The sequence below is a fragment of the Mustela nigripes genome, chromosome 14, assembly GCF_022355385.1.
Source record: "Mustela nigripes isolate SB6536 chromosome 14, MUSNIG.SB6536, whole genome shotgun sequence".
NCBI lineage: Eukaryota > Metazoa > Chordata > Mammalia > Carnivora > Mustelidae > Mustela > Mustela nigripes.
Genome location: NC_081570.1, coordinates 84388902 through 84410154, shown reverse-complemented (window position 1 = coordinate 84410154; position 21253 = coordinate 84388902). Strand labels below are relative to the sequence as shown.

The window sequence follows — 21253 nt, the reverse complement described above, 5'->3', positions numbered from 1 at the left end:
ATATCCTTTCATTTATTTCTGTTTCTTCAGTTTCTTTCATCAGCATCTTGCAGTTTTCAGTGTACAGTTCTTTCCCTCCTTGATCAATTTTAATCCCAAGTATTGTATTCTTTTTGATACAATTGTAAGTGTGATTGTTTCTTAATTTTTTTCTAATAGTTTGTTATTAGTATATAGAAATGCAATGGATTTTTGTATATCGATTTTGTATCTTACAATCTTACTGAATTTGTTTATTAGTCCTAAGAGCTTTTTGGTGGATTCTTTGGGTTTTTCTATGTATGACATTATGTCATCTGCAAATAGTGAAAGTTTTACTTCTTCTTTTTCAGTTTGGATGCCTTTTGGTTTCTTTTCTTTTCTTTTTTTTTTTTTTTAATTTTCTTCTTCTTGTTCTTTTTTTTTTTCCTCCCTAATTGCCCTAGCTAAGACTTCCAATACTATGTTGAATGAAAATGGTCACAGTGGCATCCTTATCTTGTTCCTGATCTTAGAGGAAAAGCTTTTAGCTTTTCTCCATTGCGTATCATGTTAGCTATGGGCTTGTCATATATGGCCTTTATTATATTGAGATGGGTTCACTCTGTACCCACTTTGTTGAGAATTTTTATCATAAATTAATGTTTTATTTTGCCAAATGCTTTTTACATATCTATTGAGATTATGATATGATTTTTATCTTTCATTTTGTTAATGTGGTATATTACACTGACTTGTGGATATCGAACAATCCTTGCATCCCTGAAATAAAGCCAACTTGATTGTGCTGAATTATCCTTGTAATGTGTTAAAATTGGTTTGCTAAGATTGTGTTGAGGATTTCTGCATCTGCATCCATGTTCATCATCACTAATTTTCTTTGCCTTTGGTATCCTTTTTGGTTTTGGTATCAGAATGTAATGCTGGCCTTGCAAAGTATGTTTGGAAGTGTTCTTCCCTCTTCTTTTTTTTTTTTTTTTTTTGAGTTTGAGAAGAATTGGTATTCTTTTTAAAGTGTTGCTAGAATTCACCTGTGAAGCATTCTGGCCCTAAACTTTTTTGTAGGGGAGGTAAAAAGATTACTAATTTAACCTCCTTACTAGTAAGATTTTCTGTTTCTTCTTCATTCAGTCTTGGAAGGTTGTATGCTTCTAGGAGTTTATCCATTTATTTTAGGTTATTCAACTTATTGGTGTTCAATTGTTCATAGGAGTCCCTTATGATCCATTGTATTTTTGTGGTATCAGTTAAAACATCTCTTTCACTTCTGATTTTATTTATTTGAAACCTCTCCTTTTTTTTCTTGGCAAGTCTAGCTAAAGGTTTGTCAATATTGTTTATCTTTTCAAAGTGTCTGTCGCTTTTGATGAAAATTCATGAAGAGTCTTTTATGGGATGCTTACAAAGTTGGTTCTTACCCTGTAAGCAGTGGGGAGCCATTAAGTAGTTAAAGAAAGTGGCACGTTTAGAATAAAGAATGAATTAAAGGAGAATAGCAATGGAGCAAAACAGAAGCCAATCTGCAAGGTTATTGTAAAAATCCAGATAAGTGATAAAGATGGTATAGACTAGATCTCAACAGAGGCATGTCATGTCATTTTGACTGGCCAGGGATCCTTTAGCGAGGTCTGATTCAGTCAGATGCTGATTCTGATTAAAGGAGTTGCCTTAGTCTGTTCAGGCTGCTATAACAAAGTACCATAGACTGAGGGGCTAATCAACAATAGAAATTTATTTCTCAAAGATCTAGCATCTGGGAAGTTCAAGATCAAGATGTCAGCAAACTTAGTGCTTGGCGAGGACCCGTTTCCAGTGTTCTCACATGGCAGAAAGAGTGAGGGAGCTCTCCCAGGTCTTTTTTATGAGGCACTAGTCCCATTCATGAGGGCCCCACCCCACCCCCAAAGACCTCACTTCCAAACACCATCACACTGCGGATTAGTTTTCAACATTAAACATTCAGTCTATGGCAGGGGTTATCTAACTATCCCAATGATTCACAGTAGAAGAGGGATAACTGCTAACCAGGCTGTCACTAAGAAGACTGTCCCCCTTCCCCCACCCCCAGAAACATGCTGACCTTTCATCTGTGTCATTTCCCTGTTATCTCCTCAGAGATTTCTTTAGTCTATAACTAATGAATAAGGAGTACACTGACATTCCTTCCAGGGATCCTCCTGAGTCAAGTTGCATTCATCACAGCAGCAAAGCGCTGAGCACTTTGCCCCTTTTCCTCTCCCTTTCCCCTCTGCTTATTCTGACTCTAAGGAAAACACTAGCATTCACATTTGCATAGGTAAACATATGCAAATAATCTGTGTGCATATGCATTATTGATTGTAACTGATGCTATACAGAAAATCTAAGGAAAACTTTAGCAAAAGAACAAAAAAATTCTTAAATGAATACAAAGATAGATGGGATATGATAGAAAAAGTTGTATTTCTGATCTAAGAATTCATATCTACATAGTTTTATTAAGGCAGTTAAGTCATTATAATCACTTACAGCTAATTTGGGATCATTTTGAGAGTTAACTTAGTGAATATAAGCAGGTATAAAAGATGCTTCTTGAGAAAATAATTTTGTTTCTGTCTAAATCTAGGCATTATTTTTTCTTAGGTTAACATCTAATCAAGTGAATCAAAGGGAATTCCCTTCTGCCAACAAGACAAAAGGGAAGATAATGGTAGGGATAATTTACAAGATTACAATTTTGTATTTTAGGTAAGGGACTTTTCACCAACCTGTACTAACCAAGAAGCTGATAGTGTAAAAGCACACCCTGATTAACAGAAGTATCACATAAATGAACGTGGTAAGCAGTGATGACAAGTTCCAAAAATCTAGAGATGTCATAATGAATGTGTATTATTACAGATGGAAATTACCTTGTTTAATTCCCATGGCTACTGCAAAGGAAAATAATAGGCATAGGAAAATTCTAAGGGAATTCACAATGACCCAGAGAAATGTATGCATTGACCTTTACATTTACTGTTTTGCTGATTATGAAATCACAAAGATCAAGAAGAAGCCCGAGCTGAAATGAAGGCGGAGTTGGGGTGGGGACGATTGGAGAGCCAGGTTTTTGCAGCTGGAAATCCTGAGTTTGAAGCCTATTTTGACAACATTATAGCTAGGTGGGATTAAACAAATTACTCCTCCTTACCTGAAAAACTGGTACAATAATGATTCCTTTGTTGGGTAACTGTTGGGATTAACAGATCACAAATAAACTTCTTGGCACATTGTAGGTGGTTAACACAAGTTAGTTCCCTCCTGCAACAATAGGATTCCCTTAACAGGATTTTCATCTTATCTCAGACTAGGAAACTCCAATAGATATATTTCATGGACATAAAAGTTTATACAGATTGTCGATGTCAAACATAGCACATGTGGCAGAAAATATTATAGTATAAAACATTGCATACATTAGTGTCATAGCAATAATGAAACAATCCAGTGGTTTCTTGCCAAGACAAATATGATTATACATTACTGTGCTCCCTGTGATAAATTCCTTTGAGGTTTCAGAATGCTGTGCATGAATAACTATGGCAATCTATTTAAGATTTAGTTGCTTTTCTATAATGCAAATCTTTGTTTTACAGAACTGCTGAACTGTAATATAAATGTTATATAGGACCTTGTCAAAACAACTTTATTAGTGACCAGATATTGGAATAGTTAGTGAAACTAAATATATTCATATTTTAGGCATTTTTTCCCTCAATCTAAGCTTTGAGCACTTATAAAAAATATTTGAAGTAAATGAGTGTTTACATGCTGTACTCTGTTCTCATTTGCTTAATTTAATTTTGCTTAAAAAAAGTCAATTGAGAATGGAAGCTTAAGAACTCCAACAGGCATCAACATTTTAGGTTAGAAAAACTAGCGAATTCTGTTATTACTTTGCCGTATGTCATTTTTCCTATTTATGCTCCCATATATTTAGTGTTTATTTTTCCACACTATTTATAAATCATAATATACTACACAAAGAATAAAAGCCAGATTTTTTCTTCAATTATCTAAATGACCTTTTATAAAGGCACCTTTTATATTCAAAAGTAAGTTACTTTTGAATATAAACATGCTTCCTCATCTCATTTGTGTGAATAAATATAGGGTTGATGACTGCATCTTTAAATTATGTGATTCCTGCAGTCGTCAGTTAAGAAGAGAATAAAACAATGGTGGATTGAATAATCATTCCTGATGCACACACAATTAGTTCTACACGGGAAACTGTTCTCACCCATTCATTCCCCTCTTGTCTCAGATTTGTTCCCGAGTGGTGGGCTGTCCTAGAGATACTTATGGAGGCCTTCAAAATCAATCAGGAGCACCATGACACTATAAACATTTTTTGTAGAGAAAATGCAAAATTTTATTTTACTAAAACCAGGAAAATAAACAATGAACTCATTCACAGTCTTATGAAACACCCATGATTTTTCATTGTTTCTATTAAAGGAGTAATTTGTGTATATTGTTTAAAATGTGAAAGTCTGGCAAGCAGAACAGAAGTATATAGAAAGTATCCATGTCTCACCACAGTAATCACTGGATGCTTTTTCTTTTTCTTCTTTTTTAAAAAAGTCTTGTTTATTTATTTGAGAGAGAGAGGGTACATGCATGAGCAGAGGCAGTGGGGTGGGGGTAGAATCTCCAGCAGACTCTTTGCTGAGCACAGACCTGCCCACCTGCCCCATTCTCCATCTCAGGAGAGATCATGACCTGAAATCAAGAGTTGGACACACAACTGAATGAGCCACCCAGGTGCCCCTGGAAACAAACTAACTAATTTTCTTTCTTTCTTTCTTTCTCTCTTTCTTTCTTTCCTTTTTAGGATTTTATTTATTTATTTGACAAAGAGAGACCACAAGTAGGCAGAGAGGCAGGCAGAGAGAGAAGAAAGCAGGCTCTCTGCTGAGCAGAGAGCCCGATGTGGGACTCGATCCCAGGACCCTGAGATCATAACCTGAGCCACACAGGCACCACGGAAACACTTTCTTAAGTAGCTTTGAGGACCCCATTAGTGTATGTGTGGATTTATATATAGTACAGGATCTTCCTGGATGTTCTCTTCTGTAGCTTTGAGCAATATAATATGTGCTCGAGCAACAGATTATCAAAGATATGGTTATAGACCAATAAATATAATATGCCTATCAAGCATAAGAGGAAAAGTTAATCTTTAGGAGAGCTTAATATGTGCCTGCAAAGAACTTCACACATAAAATATCATTTTATTTATGTATTTTTTTAAAAGATTTTATTGATTCTTTTTTAGATAGAGAGCAAGAGATAGTAAGAGCCAGGAGGAGGGGAAGAGGGAGAGAGAGAAGCAAACTCCCTGCGGAGCAGGGAGCTTGATTCCAGTTTAGATCTGAGGACCCTGAGATCCTGACCTGAGCCAGAGACAGACACTGAACCGGCTGAGCCATCCAGGGACCATCATTTTATTTTTTTACAGAAACCATTTGAGTATATCTTACTATTTCTCTTTTACAGAGAAAAAGACATAGAAAGGTTAAGTAACTTGCCCAAGGTCACACACCTGGTCTGTGTTCTGAAGCAAGAATACAGAATTGTCTTTTTCATTTTCCATTTCCATTTCCAAATGTTTCGTATTTATCACTTCAGAGCTAAAACTCAAAATCATTAGGCTATAAGATATTACATAATTACATTGAAAAAATTCTAATTCATATAAATTAGCCATTACCTTTTCAAGGTATAGAGGATTCTTTCCACGTCCAATTTCCCATAATTATAAACAATACAAATGTAAACATCTCTAAAGCAGGTATCTTTTCAAGTTTCATTATAATTAATTAAGATGTATTCATAAAGTGGAAATGCTGAAAAAAGAGTGAGTGCTCTTCAGGCTGTTGGTGTGTTTCTTATCTTTATGTCCTCTCCAACAATGGAGGATATTATTTTTAATAATCTTCATCAATTTTATATGTTAAAAATAAATGTAGTACTCCATTTAATTCATATATCTTAAATATCCTCCTATACATTTATATTTTTCCTTTGAAACAATGAAATATCGAAGCAATAATTCAATAATTGACAAACCAAATTCAAGTTCATATTGTAGCTAATGGTCTCAATATTTGGGGGGGTTATTAAAGATATTCTTTACATCCTATAAAATTCTCTTTTTTTTAACATCTAGTTTTACGAGTTTTGTCAAGTACATGTCATCATACAATCATCACCATAATCAAGTTATAGAACATTTCCATCACCCTAAAATGTTCCTTCCTTTTCCTTGGTGGTCGAACCATTCCTTGAACCCCAAACCCCTACAAACACTAATCTGTTTTCTGTTCCTATGGTTTTGCTTTTCCCAGAGTGTTGTATAAATGGACTCCCACAGTATGTAGCCTTTAGGGTCTGACTTCTTCCACTTGGTGTAATGCATTTGAGATTCATTCATATTATAACCTACATCAGTGGGGTTTTTTTCCCCCTTTCTGTTGCTGAGTAGCATTCTGTCATATATGTACCACCATTTTTTAATCTATTCACCAGTTGAAGGACATTTGAGGTTTTCACAATTATGATTAAAGCTTATATAAAAATTTAGGTAAAGGCTTTTGTGTACATAATATTTTCCTAAATCTTGGATAAATACCTAGGAATAAGGACAGTGGTTTTATGACAAAGGTACGCTGAGCAGAGAGCCCGATATGGGGCTCCATCCCAGGACCTGGGAATCATGACCTGAGACGAAGGCAGCCGCTTAACGACTGAGCGACCCAGGCACCCTGGGATGGGTAGCATTTTTTAAAAAGAATTTATTTTATATACCTCACAGTGTTTACATTGCTAACCAATTACTCTACTACACTTTCAGGCTGTGGTTCTAAGAGTGGTGTAAAATGGAATCCTTCACTTACAGCATTTGCACAAAGAGCACAATTCTGGGATACATGCCCAGAGATTCCAATCCAGTAAACTTAAGCAAGCTCGGGCCTGGGAATCTGTAGTGTATCAGCCACCTCAGGTGATGTGGATCCAGAGCCAGCAGTTGGCCTGGACCCAGCTGGGCCTGCAGACCTTCTGAAACAGTAGTTTTCAATATTGACTACACATTAGAATCATCTGGAGAGCCTTTAAAACTACCATTGACCAGGCCATGCCTCAGACCAATTAAATCCAAGTCTCTGGTGTTGTGTCAGTATTTTTTTAAAGCCCCCAGGTGACTCGCGCATGCAGCCAAAATAGAGAACTTGTGCTCCTCAACATTCATTGTGAAGAGCCTTATATCTTTGGCTCCTCGGGGCTCGGAAATACTTCATAAGATCTATAGCTAATGCTCCCATAAAAGCATGGTCTGCCTCTAGTTTAATTAGCTTATCAGTGAAAGCCACCTAGAGAGTTCTCCTTTGTCTGGAGACCAACTATTCTCTCAGAATGTAGCTTTTAGCCCCTGTCTCCAGAGAGTACAAAAAAGAAATTCCTGAATAGAAACAAAACTGAGCGAATGTAAAACTCTGAACTGATCAGAGAACCACGGTAAAGGAAGAAATGGTTCAAAACAATCTTCTTTCCCAAGAGAACTTTGGTTTTACCACAGATCAGCTTTTATGACTTCATCTCCCCAACTTCTTAAAACATGAAATTGTTGAACATGAATTGTTCAATCTGTTTCACAGCCTAAATTTGAAGTTCTCTAGACTTTCTTCTCAGGCGGACCTAACATTGTTTCTCTTTCACTGAAAACACCAGCTTCACAATCTACCAGGAGGAAAACCGAATGTGACAACATAGTCCTAGAGCACACACTCCAAGCATGACTCTTTTTATTCCTCCTCTCTCTTGAGCACTTTGTCTTCCTCAAAGGACACAGTGAACAAAGGAAGCAACTAGCAATAGAGGGCCAATATTTAGGAGTATGGCCTTCATCTAGCCTCCCTTGATAAAATGTAGGCTGCATCTCTACAGCACCAGAATCGTTGGTTACAATAGGACCCTGATTCCTTATCCCACACCTCGATGCTAGGTTTCTTCAGGCTTCAAAATATTTTATATTTTGGGGGGAAAATACTGCGTATTCTGTTACACAAGCAGGGTCTTGGGCAGCACTTTGTAATCAAAGATGAATGTTTCTCCGGACGACATAGTGTAAATTACCTCACAGCAATTCAGGGTTGGTTTCTCCACCGAATGAGTTTGCACCAATCTTACAAGAAACATTCGGTTTTAAAGTCTGTGCAGATGTTAGAATTGTAGACAATAGCATTGTGAAATTCCAACCAGTTACAAGATACATATATTGCTTTCTTTCTCTTTGTACTTTTTCCTTCTCTTTTTTCTTTTATTTTTTATCTTGTCGACCTACCTTTCGAGACAATTAGAGATGTTTGACTAGAGACAAGGACCTCGGTGCATATAATCTCACTTAATCTCAACAGGAATCCATTCTAATAGATAGTATTATTTCCATTTCACTGATGAGAAAGCTGGGTCTCTGAAAGTTTAAATTGCTTGTGAACATTTCGATCGTTATGGAGCCCACCTTTCCACACTGGACATTCATACTACTTGGCAGCAAGTCCACTGTACCACACGGCTTCCTCACCAATAGAGCCCAAGACAGAAATCATTGAACTAAAGGCATTGTATGCACAGATCTCCTTTTATGTTTAGCATTAAAACCTAAGCCCGGTGCTGGCAACCGCCTATTAAAACACAAAAGCTGTTTATAGTCATCTTGAAAGAAAGAAACTGGAGCAGTATTTAACCTCAGCATTTGGTCTAATAATGTAACAACATAGAACTTGAAATAAACTAGTACTTTGTCCAAGTCAATAAGTCCGTGTTCAATAAGCATTTAAAATAACGAATAAAACACATTTTGTAGGTGTCCCAAATTCAACTTATTGAGAATGGTCAAGAAGAAAATTCACAGGGAAGGTCCTTTAAAGACTGTCTGGCAAGGCTCTTCAGCTGGATACTGGGACTAAGCCGCTGTGAACATCTTCAATTAAGGCAATAAACGTATGTGCGCTAGAGCGCACTGGTATTGGAGTTGGGCTGCAAAGCCAAGGCAAATACAGAAAATGTCCTTCTGTGCAGGTTTCTATCCCATCCAAAACTCTACCTACCTGACTATTGTTGTTATTGTCATTATTTTACCTTTCAAATTTTTTTAAATTGATTTTTCACTTAATGGGAATTTGGCATTGCCCAACCACATAGCCCTTAATAATAATGGCTTTTTGTTTTTCTAGCTGAAGTGCTCTTTGTGCATTTCCCCCATATTTTTTTTAAAAGGGACCTGGTGAGTGTCATGGCTAGTCAGGTGACAAGTCACTGCCGCCTTGTTGTAAGTTGATGATAGTTTTGTTTTAAATAACATTTTAAAAAATAACAATCTAACTTCTAGAGAGGGAAGGGTAGAATAAATAATAAAATAGAGACTTTCATGGAGAACTTGAAGCTTCAAAAATTGACATATAGACTTAGAATTTACCAAATTGAAGAATCCAAAACTACTTTTCAGAAACAAATGCTTATTTTTCCATGGGACCTCTGCACTCAAGGACTGGATTTGGTATTTTGCACACCGATTTGCTGTGGACTTGAATGGACACTTTCTAATGGATGCAACACATTTTCATTTTCAACTCTTTGGACTCGAGCTCTGCCATCTCTACGCTAAACCTCTGTGTGTGTAGTTGCAAAAAGCAGTAATAGCACTGATCAGTTATCTGACCACTTTCTTTGTGTGACTCTAAGTTCGACTTTCATGCATGAGTTTTTAGTTTGCCTGCTACATGTTTGCAGTATTATCTACTAAGAGGATTTAGTATTGGCAGATTAAGAATTCATCCAGGTTAAAAGGAGAAACCTCTGTTACCTGGTTTGCTTCACAAGAAGTCCATTTCTCAAGACAGGTGACCAGAAAATAATAAATGCATTTCTAGCTTTTTATAAATTCAGATTGGAAGTGAGTACTACCATAACTTTCTATGTAGGAATTATGCCATTTCAAATTATGCATTTACATGCATTGCTAATGTAATTTTTATAACATAGAATCAAAGTGTCTTAGGGATGGTAAGGACCTTAAATAATTACCCTGGTTCTTTCTCTAGATTCCTTCAGGGAAAATCACTCCTAGGCTAGAAGAGAATTAATCTCAGTTTTTAAATCTTCCTGAGATAAGTAATCCATCTCCCTCATTCTGTGGTGTGGATGTCCCTCATTTGCTCTTAGACAGTAAAATGAATGAATAGATGCCCCCATGCTTTCTGTATACTCTTTTCATGTACTTAAAACCTATTACTAAATTTCCCCTTAACATTCTCTTCCCTTTGTACAGTCATTTTAATGTTTTATTTTCATCTGTTCTCTCTCTCTGCTAATGCCAACCTTAAGTGAGAAGCCCCAAATAGCCTCTCTCTCATTTCAGTCAAATAGGAAAAAAAAAAAATCATCTCAGAAGTTAAAATTTAAGTGTGATGCAAAACTAAAAGGGTGCTAATTGGAAAAAAGTGGGAGATTTGGGATCTAAAAATGGAGTCAGTCTGGAAACTGTAGTTTAACTTGGGAATGACTTCACGTGATAAAAGGGTAATATTGTTTGGACTCAATGGGTAATGAAAGGAAAATCTAGAGGCCATTGAAACATGACTTTCCATGCCCATACTGGCCCCAGTATTTCCTAGTTCTCCATAACACAATTAGAGTTTTACACCCGAAGCTTTATTTCCAAAGTGTCCTTACGCCCTTATTCAGGACAGTCCCAATATCAGTCTGTTGTCCCCTGTGTATTATTAGCAACGCCCTTTCCCGGGTTGAGATGCTAACTTACAGGTTGTCCTCCAGTCACTATACCTTCTTGGTCACTCTCCTTAGCTTGCCCTTGTCTCTTGGTTTTCCTCTGCTTCTGTCCTGCTTTACATCGATTATTAGTCATTTGTTTCTGATACTTTCCCTGTTCTATCAAGGTCTTTTAGTATTTCAGTTCTACCTTCCAAGGTGGTGGTTGTCTCCTGCACTTAGGCTCATCTTCAGCAACTTGAATGAGCCATGCGGACACTTGTTTATCTAGGTCAAGGGGACACTGACACTTAGGCCAGTGGCCTTCAGAACACCATCCATTTTCTCTCTTTTGTTTCCATTCCTGTAGGTCCGTTATCACTTTTTCACTCCTTCCCTACCCACCACTGCCACTGTCTGATTAATCTTCAATTTCTGTCTTAACATCTTTCCAGAAATCATTATGTGCTAGGTCCTGTCCAGAGGTTTGTACTGAGACACTGTGTGTCAGATTGTTTTTCCTCAGTCAAGGTGTCAAGTCCCCATGGGGCCCCTGGAAGTAAAACTGTGTTGTACTGTTTCAGCAGTTCTGATGGTTTTTATTCCATCAAAGTGCATTATAAAACTTTGACAATCTTTCTTTTCCTAAAATCATGCTTGTGCTTTTGTAAGAGAAAATCAAGAAAACACAGAGATGAGTTGCCAAGTTCCCCAACATTTTCATGAGGCTTTTTTTTTTTTTAAGATTTATTTGTTTATTTGCACAGACAGGGATCACAAGTAGGCAGAGAGGCAGGCAGAGAGAGGGGAAGGAAAGCAGGCTCCCCACTGAGCAGAGAGCCCGTTCATCAGGCATTTTTAAAGTGAGAAATTACAGTTTCTAGGGTGTTCTTGGTAGTTAGCAGAAAATGTTAGCAGCATGTTCTGCTCACCAGTGATTCCTTCTGATACTGTTTTTCTCTAGGTTTAAGTGGGTCAGTCCTGGAAAATAATGCCAATAAGCATTAGTCAATGGCATTCTCCTACTTCTGGTTTGATATGCCTAAATTCATTGAAAATGAGTTTTAATTTCTTCACACACATTTTTAAAGTGTTTTAACTAGTTAAGACACTTTAACTTGAAATGACCCACATACACATGGAAGAAATCTCATGGTATGCATTCATTACATGAAATTCTATTTATGATGTCTTTGACTTATGAAGAGTCAATACAGAAACTACTATGAAAAGCACTTGGAGCAGGTAATATAGTGGTAAAACCCTTTTGCTGCTGTTATTGGTTAGGGCTGTCAAGTATGTTACATCTTGACATAACCCTATATGTAGCATGATTGATTATGTCTTACCAATTTTCCACTGCAGTATTTCAGCAGCCATGGTTTGGCCTGCTGCACTACTAGATCCATTTAAATATTGGCCCTTCCAGAGGGTCATTTTGTACATAACTCTGTTGCTTTAAAGGAGGTGGAGGAGGAGGAGGAGAAATCCCTATAAGGATTTCTTTGTTCGTCAGATTCCTTATACAACCTACAGAAATTGCAGTCTGTAGTCTAGATTCCTGAATTCAAAACAGACATGTTTGGAGTGATGTCACCACGATGAGAACACAGGTTGTTCCTGACTTTGCTCCCCACCACAAGAACAACTAAGACCTGTTTAAGACACCACTGAAAGAATCACAGAACACTGGGGTGGAGCTGGAGCATACCACCCCACCCACTCCCGCCCCCACCCCCGTGTCCTGGAGATGGAGACAGAATGCATTACGAGAGAAGCCCAGCACCACCGGGAGAGGTCCCCTGAACCTTCGGTTCCTCTAGTGAACCAAGAGAACCCAAAAGAAACACCCAGCTACCCCCACCCCCAGCATTGTGGGTTGTTTGTAGGAGTCCCTGTTCTGATCTCACACCATAGAAATTGCAGGGAAGTCTGCAGACTCAACCCCTGGGAAGCAGGGAGGGGCTTGCAGCAACCAGCACATGGATCTCGGCAGACCAGATTCATACCTGCAGTGCCCAAGTAGTCATCCCAACCAGCAGATTTACAAATCTACAGGACCAAACTGAGGGTGCCCTCTGACTCCAGAACTTGGCAGGGTTTGGATCGGCCTAATTCAGATCCTCAAATGAGTTTTGCCTGGAGCCTGGTTTCCCCAGTCTCCCCTTGGTTCCAAAGGGCTGGCGACGACTCCTGGAAGCAGTGTGGCCCAGCAGTGCTTGAAAGGTAGGCAGACCGACCAGATAGAAAGCCAGTACTGGGCATGGTGCGCTCCTGCACTCTGTACAGGCAGGGGGATTGATTTATAGGTAAGACTGAGGGTAGCCCTGTGCCTCCCAAGTGGAGAACATGTTTGGGAAATTGAGAGTAGCCTTCAGGGCCCCTTCCCCTCCTGCCCAGGCAGAGAAAGAGAGATATAACCTCCCCTGCTGTGGAGAGTGCCATTTGGCGCTCCAAAGAGTGTCCTTTGGTACAACAGAAGGACTAGAGACATCTGGAAGCTCTGCAGCTCAGTAGTGTCAGAGACAAGAGGCAGGCGGGCAGAGCTGGAAGTCTGCAGAACAAAGCCATTGGTCTGTTAGGTCAGGGAACTTGGGGTCCAGGTAAGCTGAAGTTAAGACAACAAATAGAGCTTTACCAACTTTAGAGCTCCTTCTGCTGTGTCCAGGCAGGAAACCTAATTCATACCCCACTCATCACTGAATACAGCCTTCAGCCTGTCCAGCCGGGAGTGACAGCAGGCTCCACCTGCCCAAAGACTCTAAGACGGGATACCACCAGAAACCCAAACTGAGGTGACTGGTGAAGAACTGTCTCTGCCAGAGTAAACCTGTGGAGTCTGGAAGAGGAGCCAATTATTCAGATGCATGGACCGATGTAAGAATCAAGGATCACAAAAAATTGGGTAAATATGGCACCACCAAAGGAAACAAAGTTCCAATAAGTATCTCCAAAGAAATAGAGATCTAGGAGCTGTCAATTCAGAATAGCCCTTCTAAGGATGCTTAGTGGATTACACATTACAATTAAATATAGTCATAGTTAGATTCTGCAATGTGGTAATAGTGGCATATAATTCACTTAAACCTCTAGTTTAAAAGTTTTTTTTTAAAAGGACATGATAAAAATAACCATAACTACAATAATCTGCTATTATGCAACATAAAACATATAACTTGTAATAGTGGTAACCTAAAATGTGAAGGAGAGGAAAAAGTAAAAATGTAAAGCTTATCAATTCTATTCAAGTTAAGTTGTTATCAGTTTAAAATAAGTTATAAGTGTAAGCTGTTTTATGTGTCTCAAGGTAACCACAAGGGAAAATTGTGTAGAAATTACATAAAGGAACACAAAAAAGAAGTGAAAGCATACTGGTACCAAAAAATATCAAAACACAAAAATGACAGCAAGAAAAAAACAAGGGGCAAGAGATCTATTTTAAAAAAAACAACACCAAAATGGCAACAGTAAGTTTTTGCATATCAATAAATTACTTTAAAAATAAATGGATTAAGTTGTACAATTATAAGACATAAAATGACTGAGTAGATTTAAAAAAAAAAAAATAGATCCAAATAGATGCTGCCTGTAAGACATTCACTTTAGCCTTAAAGACACTGGTAGACTGAGAATGAAGGAATGGAAAAGGACATTTCAAGCAAATGGTAATTTAGAAAGAGTATAGGTAGCTCTACTTATAGCAGACAAAATAGACTTTAAGCTAAAAATGGTAAAAAAGAGACAAAAAAGGTCATTATATAATGATAAAGAGCCCAACACAGCAATAAGATCTGATGATTATATGTATTTATACATCCAAAATTGGAGCACCTAAATACGTAAAGCAAAAACTAAAAGTAAAAATGAACAGCAATACAATAATAGTTGGGGACTTTATTTATTTTTTTTAAGATTTTATTTATTTGTTAGAGAGAGAGAGAGAGCACAAGCAGGGGGAGCTGCAGGCAGAGGGAGAAGCAGACTCCCTGCTAAGCAGGGAGCCCAATGTGGGACTTGACCCCAGGACCCTGGAATAACTACTCACTGAGCCACCCAGGTGCCCCTAATTGGGGAATTCAATATTCCACTCTCAACAATGGCTAGGTCTTCCAGATGAGAATCATTCAAAAAACGGCAGATTGTAATAAAAGAGACCAAATGGACCTAACAGATACATGCAGAACATTTTATCTGACAACAGCAGAATATACATTCTTGTGAAATACACATGGCATTTTCTAGGACTGACTGTATGTTTGGCCACAAAACAAGTCTTAGCAAATTCAATAAGACTGAAATCATACCACGTATCTTCTCTGACCACAGTGGCATGTAACCAGAAATTTATAACAAGAATAAAATTGGATGAACACATGGAAATTAAACAACACACTTCCCCGAACAACAAATGGATCAAAGAAATTAAAGAAATAAAAAAAGTTTCTTGAGATAAAAGAAAATGGAAATGCAACATACCAGAACTTGTGGGATGCAGTAAAAGCATTTCTAAGAGGGAAGTTCACAGCAATAAATGCCTACATAAAGAGACAAGAAAAATCCCAAATAAGCAACATAACTCTCACTTTAAAGAACGAGAAAAAGAAGAATGAACTGAGCCCAAAGTTACAGAAGATTGGAAATAATAAATATTACTGCTGAAATAAATGAAATAAAGAAGAGAAAAAGAATAGAAAATATTACCAAATTAAGAGTTGGTTCTTTGAAAAACAAACAAACAAACAAACAAAATTGACAGCACTTAGCTAAACTAAGAGAGGAAAAAACAGAAAAGAACCAAATCAACAAAATTACAAATGAACAAGAAGATATTACAATGGCTACTACAGAAACTGAAAGAATCATAAGAGCCACTGTGACTAACTATATGCCAACTTACTAAGACTGAATCAGGGAGAAATAGAAAATCTGAACATACCAATTATTAGTAAAGAGATTGAATCAATAATCAAAAATCCCCAAATGGTGAAAAACCCAGGACCAGATGGTTTCACTGGTAAATTTTACCAAATATGTAAAGAATTAACACGAATCCTCAAATTCTTCTAGAACATTGAAGAGAAAGGAAACATTCTCAAATTCATTTCATAAGGTGAACATTATCCTGATACTAATCAAAAAAAGATTTTCTAGAAAAGAAAACCAAAGGCCAATATCCCTGATGTCTAAACATGCTAAAATTCTCAATAAAACACAGGATTACCTCATTTTATTGTGATTCTTTTTTTGTAGTTCTCTTTTTGTAGTTAGTCATGGTTACGACTCACTGAAAGCTCAGATGATGGCTAGCATATTTTAGCAATAATGTATTTCTTAATTAAGGTATGTACATTGTTTTTTGTAGACATAATGTTATTACATACTTAACCGTGTACAGTATAGTATAAATATAACTTTTATATGAACTGGGAAACCAAAAACATCATTTGACTTGCTTTATTGAGATATTTGTTTTGTTGTGTTGACTGGAACCAAACCTTCAATATCTCCAAGATAACGGTTATGCCAGCAAGCCGAATTCAACAGTGTATTAAAAGGATCATTCACCATGAACAAGTGGAATGCAAGGATGGCTCAACCTATGTAAATCCATCAGTATGATACATCACATTAATAGAATGAGAGAAAAGAATCATAGGATCATTTTAATAGACAGAAAAACATTTGATAAAATTCAACATCCATTCATAATAAAACTCAACATATTAGGCATAGAAGGAACATATCTCAACATAATAAAGACCATATATGTCAAGCCCACAGCTAACATCATACTCAATAGTGAAAGGTTGAACACTTTTTTCCTAAGATCAGGAGCAAGACAAGGATGCCTGCTCTCACCACTCCCATTCAACTAGTCCTGTGGAAGTCCCAGCTAGAGCAATTAGGCAAGAAAAAGAAATAAAAGATATCACAATTAGAAAAGAAGTAGTAAAATTAACTCTATTTGCAGATGACATGATTTCATATAGAGAAAACCCTGAAGACACAACCAAAAATTGTTATTAGATCTAAACAATGAGTTTAGTAATGCAGAATTTAGTAATGCAGAACACAAAATTAACATACAAAAATCAGCAGCATTTCTACACACTAACAATGAATTTTCTAAATAAATAAATAAATCCTACTTACAATAGCATCAAAAACAATAAAATACTTAGGAATCAATTTAACTAAAGAGGTGAAAGATCTCTACTCTGAAAACCATGAGACCTTGAAGAAAAAAAATCAAAGAAGACACAAATAAATGGGAAAGTATGCCATGTTCATAGATTGGAAGAATTAACATTATTAAAATGTGAATATTACCTACCAAAAGCCATCCATAGATTCAATGCAACCCCTATCAAGATTCCAAAGGTATTTTTTACAGAGCTAAAAAAAATAAATAAATAAAAACACTCCTAGGGGCACCTGGGTGGCTGAGTCGGTTGAGTGGCTGCCTTCGGCTCAGGTCTTGATCCCAGGGTCCTGGGATGGAGCCCTACATCGGGCTCCCTGCTCAGCAGAGAGCCTGCTTCTCCCTCTCCTTCTGCCTGCCACTCTGCATACTTGTCCTCTCTGCCTGTCAAATAAATAAATAAAATCTTAAAAAAAAAAACCAAACTCCTAAAGTTTACACAGATCCACAAAGACCCTGAATAACCAAAGAAATCTTGAGAAAGAAGAAAACATGAAGCATCACACTTCCTGATGCTGTACTATAAAACAATAGTTATCAAAAACTAAACAAGTAGTTATCAAAAGCAAATTTTTATCAGTAGTTATCAAAATAGTTATCAAAATTCTTATGAAATAGTTATCAAATAGTTATTTATAGTGCTGGCATAAAAACAAATAGACCAAAAGAACAGAATCAAGAGCTGAGAAATAAACCCATGCACATACAGTCAGCTAATACTTGACAAAGGAGCCAGGAATACTCAATGGAGAAAAGATAGTTTTTTAAATAAATGATGATGTTATAATTGGGTATTTGCATGTAAAAGAATGAAACTGGACCTATACTTAACCAATATAAACATTAACTCAAAATGGGTTAAATACTTAAATACCTGAAGCCATGAAAATCTTAGAAGAAAACATAGGAATAAAGTTCCTTGAGGGGTTTTGGTAATGATTTTTTTAAATATGACACCTAAAGAATAAGCAGAAAAAATCAAAAGTAAGTGGGACTACATCAAACTAAAAAGTTTTTGCACAGCAAAAGAAACCATCAACAAAGTGAAAAGGACAGCCTATGGAATTGGGAAAAATATTTTCAAACCATATATCTGTTAAGAGGTTGATATCCAGTATATATACATACTACTTAATACAAAACACAAATAACCTAATTTAAAAATGGGCAAAGGACATGAATAGACACTTCTCCAAAAAAGATAAACGGAAGGCCAACAGGTATATGAAAAGATGCTTAACCTCACTAGTCATTCGGAGATGCAAATTAAAACAACAATGAGATAGCGCCTCGTGCCTTTTGAAACCGCCATCATCAAAAAGACAAGACATAACAGATGCTGGCATGCATGTGGAGAAGCGAGATCCCTTGCACACCATTGGTAGGATTGTAAATTGTTGCAGCCTTTATGGAAAACAGTATGGAGAATCCTCAAAAAATTAAAAATAAAACTATCACATGATCCACCAATTCACTTTTAAGAATATATCCAAAGGAAACAAAAACACTAACTCAAAAAGTTATCTGTACCTCATGTTGATAGCAGCATTATTTACAATAGGCAAAACATGGAAACAACCTAAGTGTCCATTGATGGATGGATGGATGTATAAAGAAGCTATGGGGTGTGTGTGTGTGTGTGTGTGTGTGTGTGTGTGTGTATAATGGAATATTATTCAGCCACAAAAATGAAGAAATCCTACCATTTGTGACAACATGGATAGACCTTGAAGGCATTGTGTTAAATAATTCAGATATGGAAAGACAAATACCATATGATCTCACTTACATGTAGATTCTAAAAAAATAATTAAAAACCTTAAACTCACAGACAGGAAAAAAAAAAAAAAAAAAAAAAAGCTCAGACTTGGATTGTCCCAGGTGAAGAGTGTGGGGAGTGGGGATTGGAGGAAGGTGGTAAAGAGATTCAAATTTCCGCTGTAGAGTAACTAAATACCAGGACTGTAATGGACAACATGATGACAATAGCTAATGCTGCTGTATGACATACAGGAAAGTTCTTGAGACAGTAAACCCAAAGAGTTCTCCGCACAAGGGAATTTTTTTCCCATTTTCTCCTTCTTTTAGTTGTATCTCCACAAGTGGATAGATGTCAACTAAACCTATTGTAGTCATCATCTCACAACATGTAAATCAAACCATCACGTTGTAAGCCTCAAAGTTATACAGTGATATATGTCTGTTATTTCTCAATAAAGCTGGAAATAAGTGAAGTGTTTAAGGAGATCTTTGTTAACCAGCAAATGACTTTCAGTCTGAGCATTACACCAACTGGTTGTATGCCATCTATCTCACAGGGAGCAATTAATCTGAACCTTCAACAGTCAACATTAAAATTCCATTAACAGTGAGCAGAATATTAACATGCGTGGGATTGCCATTTTCATCTCTCCAAATTTCAGTGTTAATTGTGACTATTACACCTTAATCTACTTGGTGAATTAAAAATATTGCATAAAGTATATAATTAGCCATTCGGTGTATATAATAATACATAGAACTTAAATGCATGTTTCGGCACCTTAAACATAGATGGGCTACAGATTGCTCCTAAGCTAACAATCCTTTATAAAAGCACTAAATACCTTCCAAAGCCAATTTCCCCAGGACTCTGATGTTGTAATTCCGTTCTCTTTTTCAGAACCATATCACCGCCTTTGCAGAAGTCACATGATAGTGAAGCAGATGGTTTGTCACTGCATTGGACATCGTCCCTGTTCACTGTCCACTCATAACACCCAAAGTTTGTTTGATTACAACAGAAGTTTATGAAGTTGTCTAATAATTTTTATATTTTAAAATCAGTGTCAACTCATCTGTTTCCCCCACTAGACTGTGAGCTCCTCAAGGGCAGGACTGTGTCTTTCTTCTCTGTATCCCCAGCACCTACAACAAAGCCTCGCACAAAGTAGGTGTTAAATAAAATGTGATGACCCAATGAAAAGATTAATTCTTAAATAAAATACTCATATTAGTCTCTCGCAGAATCACCGATAACTATGTGAAAAGAAATTTACACAAGTCATCTTGTATAAGAAATCCCTCCATTTGGAGCTAGTTAAGTTTTTTAGTTGTTCGTAGATCTATTCAGCAGTATACTACATTTCATTTGAAGTGGACTTTGAAAGTCATGGGGGTTTTATGTTATTATTCAGCATGACATTATTTCCATTCTAACAGATTTCAGTGTGTGAAATTACTTTACTTTTAGAAGGTATGTTCTATACTAAAATAATGTTTGCACATAATATTATGCTATATTTCACTTAAATTACCATTCATACTATACATTCTAAGACTGGTGCTTCTGCTTTTGAAGGGGAAAATGCCAATTTTTACTGTAATAAGTAATGTATCATAATTAAAAATTATTTATTTGGACTTTTGTTCCTGACAATTGTGGTTTAATTGTTGACTTGTGGATTTGAATGCAGACAGGGCTTAGGGTATTATAAGTGACAAAATCTAGCAGTGGTCCCTATGTATTGAGCAATTTTCCACTAATAAAAGTGTCTCCAGAGGAGGTAAAGGCTCCATTCTTGGGCTTTTTACTACTCAAGATTCCTCATAATTTAAACAGGAAAGAACCACACTCTGACTCATAAGTTAAAATCTATAAATGCCAGAAATGTGGTTAATGCATTTTACTTTGTAAAGTACTTTGGTTTTTTTTGTATAGTACTTTATAGTTTATAAGGTACATTTTCATTTATAATTTTACTTAATCCTTACAGTAACCTTGTGTAATCATTGAAAATGGCTTTAGCTTCTAAATGAGAAAAATAAAGCCAAGGCAAGGTAAATAATGAGCCCAGTGTCATACAACTAACTAGTAGGAGGCAGTTAAAATTTAAATTCAGGTTTTCTGAATTTAAATTTCTGAACTAGTTATTTTCTAATACACCACAGCTATTGTATCATTTTGGACACATTGAAATCTTCCAGAGGTCAGTAGAGTCCTGGACAACTACTTATGATGTTAAAAAAATGAAGAAATACCAAAATAGAGTTATAAGAGCTATGTTGTATTTGAAATATTTGTGGTTTAAGAATGAACACTTCTCAAATATGCAACTATATGGTAACCTATTTTTAATTTTCTTTAAAAATAATGTCAAGAGTCTAGATGTGAGGTCTTTTGTAAAGTTGAAAACTAAATCAGGTATCTCTCCTGCACTCCTCACCCCAGTGCTCAGGAGAGGCCCCAAAGGACGTACCTCACACTGAGCATGTGAAATTAAGGATGAAACCATGTCA

At 36.6% G+C, this 21253-nt stretch overlaps 1 protein-coding gene across 1 annotated transcript in view; it reads left to right on the top strand.

Annotated features, from left to right (window-relative positions):
• PLPPR5 (phospholipid phosphatase related 5) overlaps nt 1-20382 on the top strand; it is a 118723-nt gene extending 98341 nt beyond the window's left edge. Inside the window, 1 exon segment of the mRNA XM_059375490.1 lies at nt 19638-20382. Within this exon segment, the coding sequence (XP_059231473.1) occupies nt 19638-19670 (33 nt within the window). The 3' untranslated portion in view covers nt 19671-20382.
• The last annotated feature ends 871 nt before the right edge of the window (nt 20383-21253 follow it).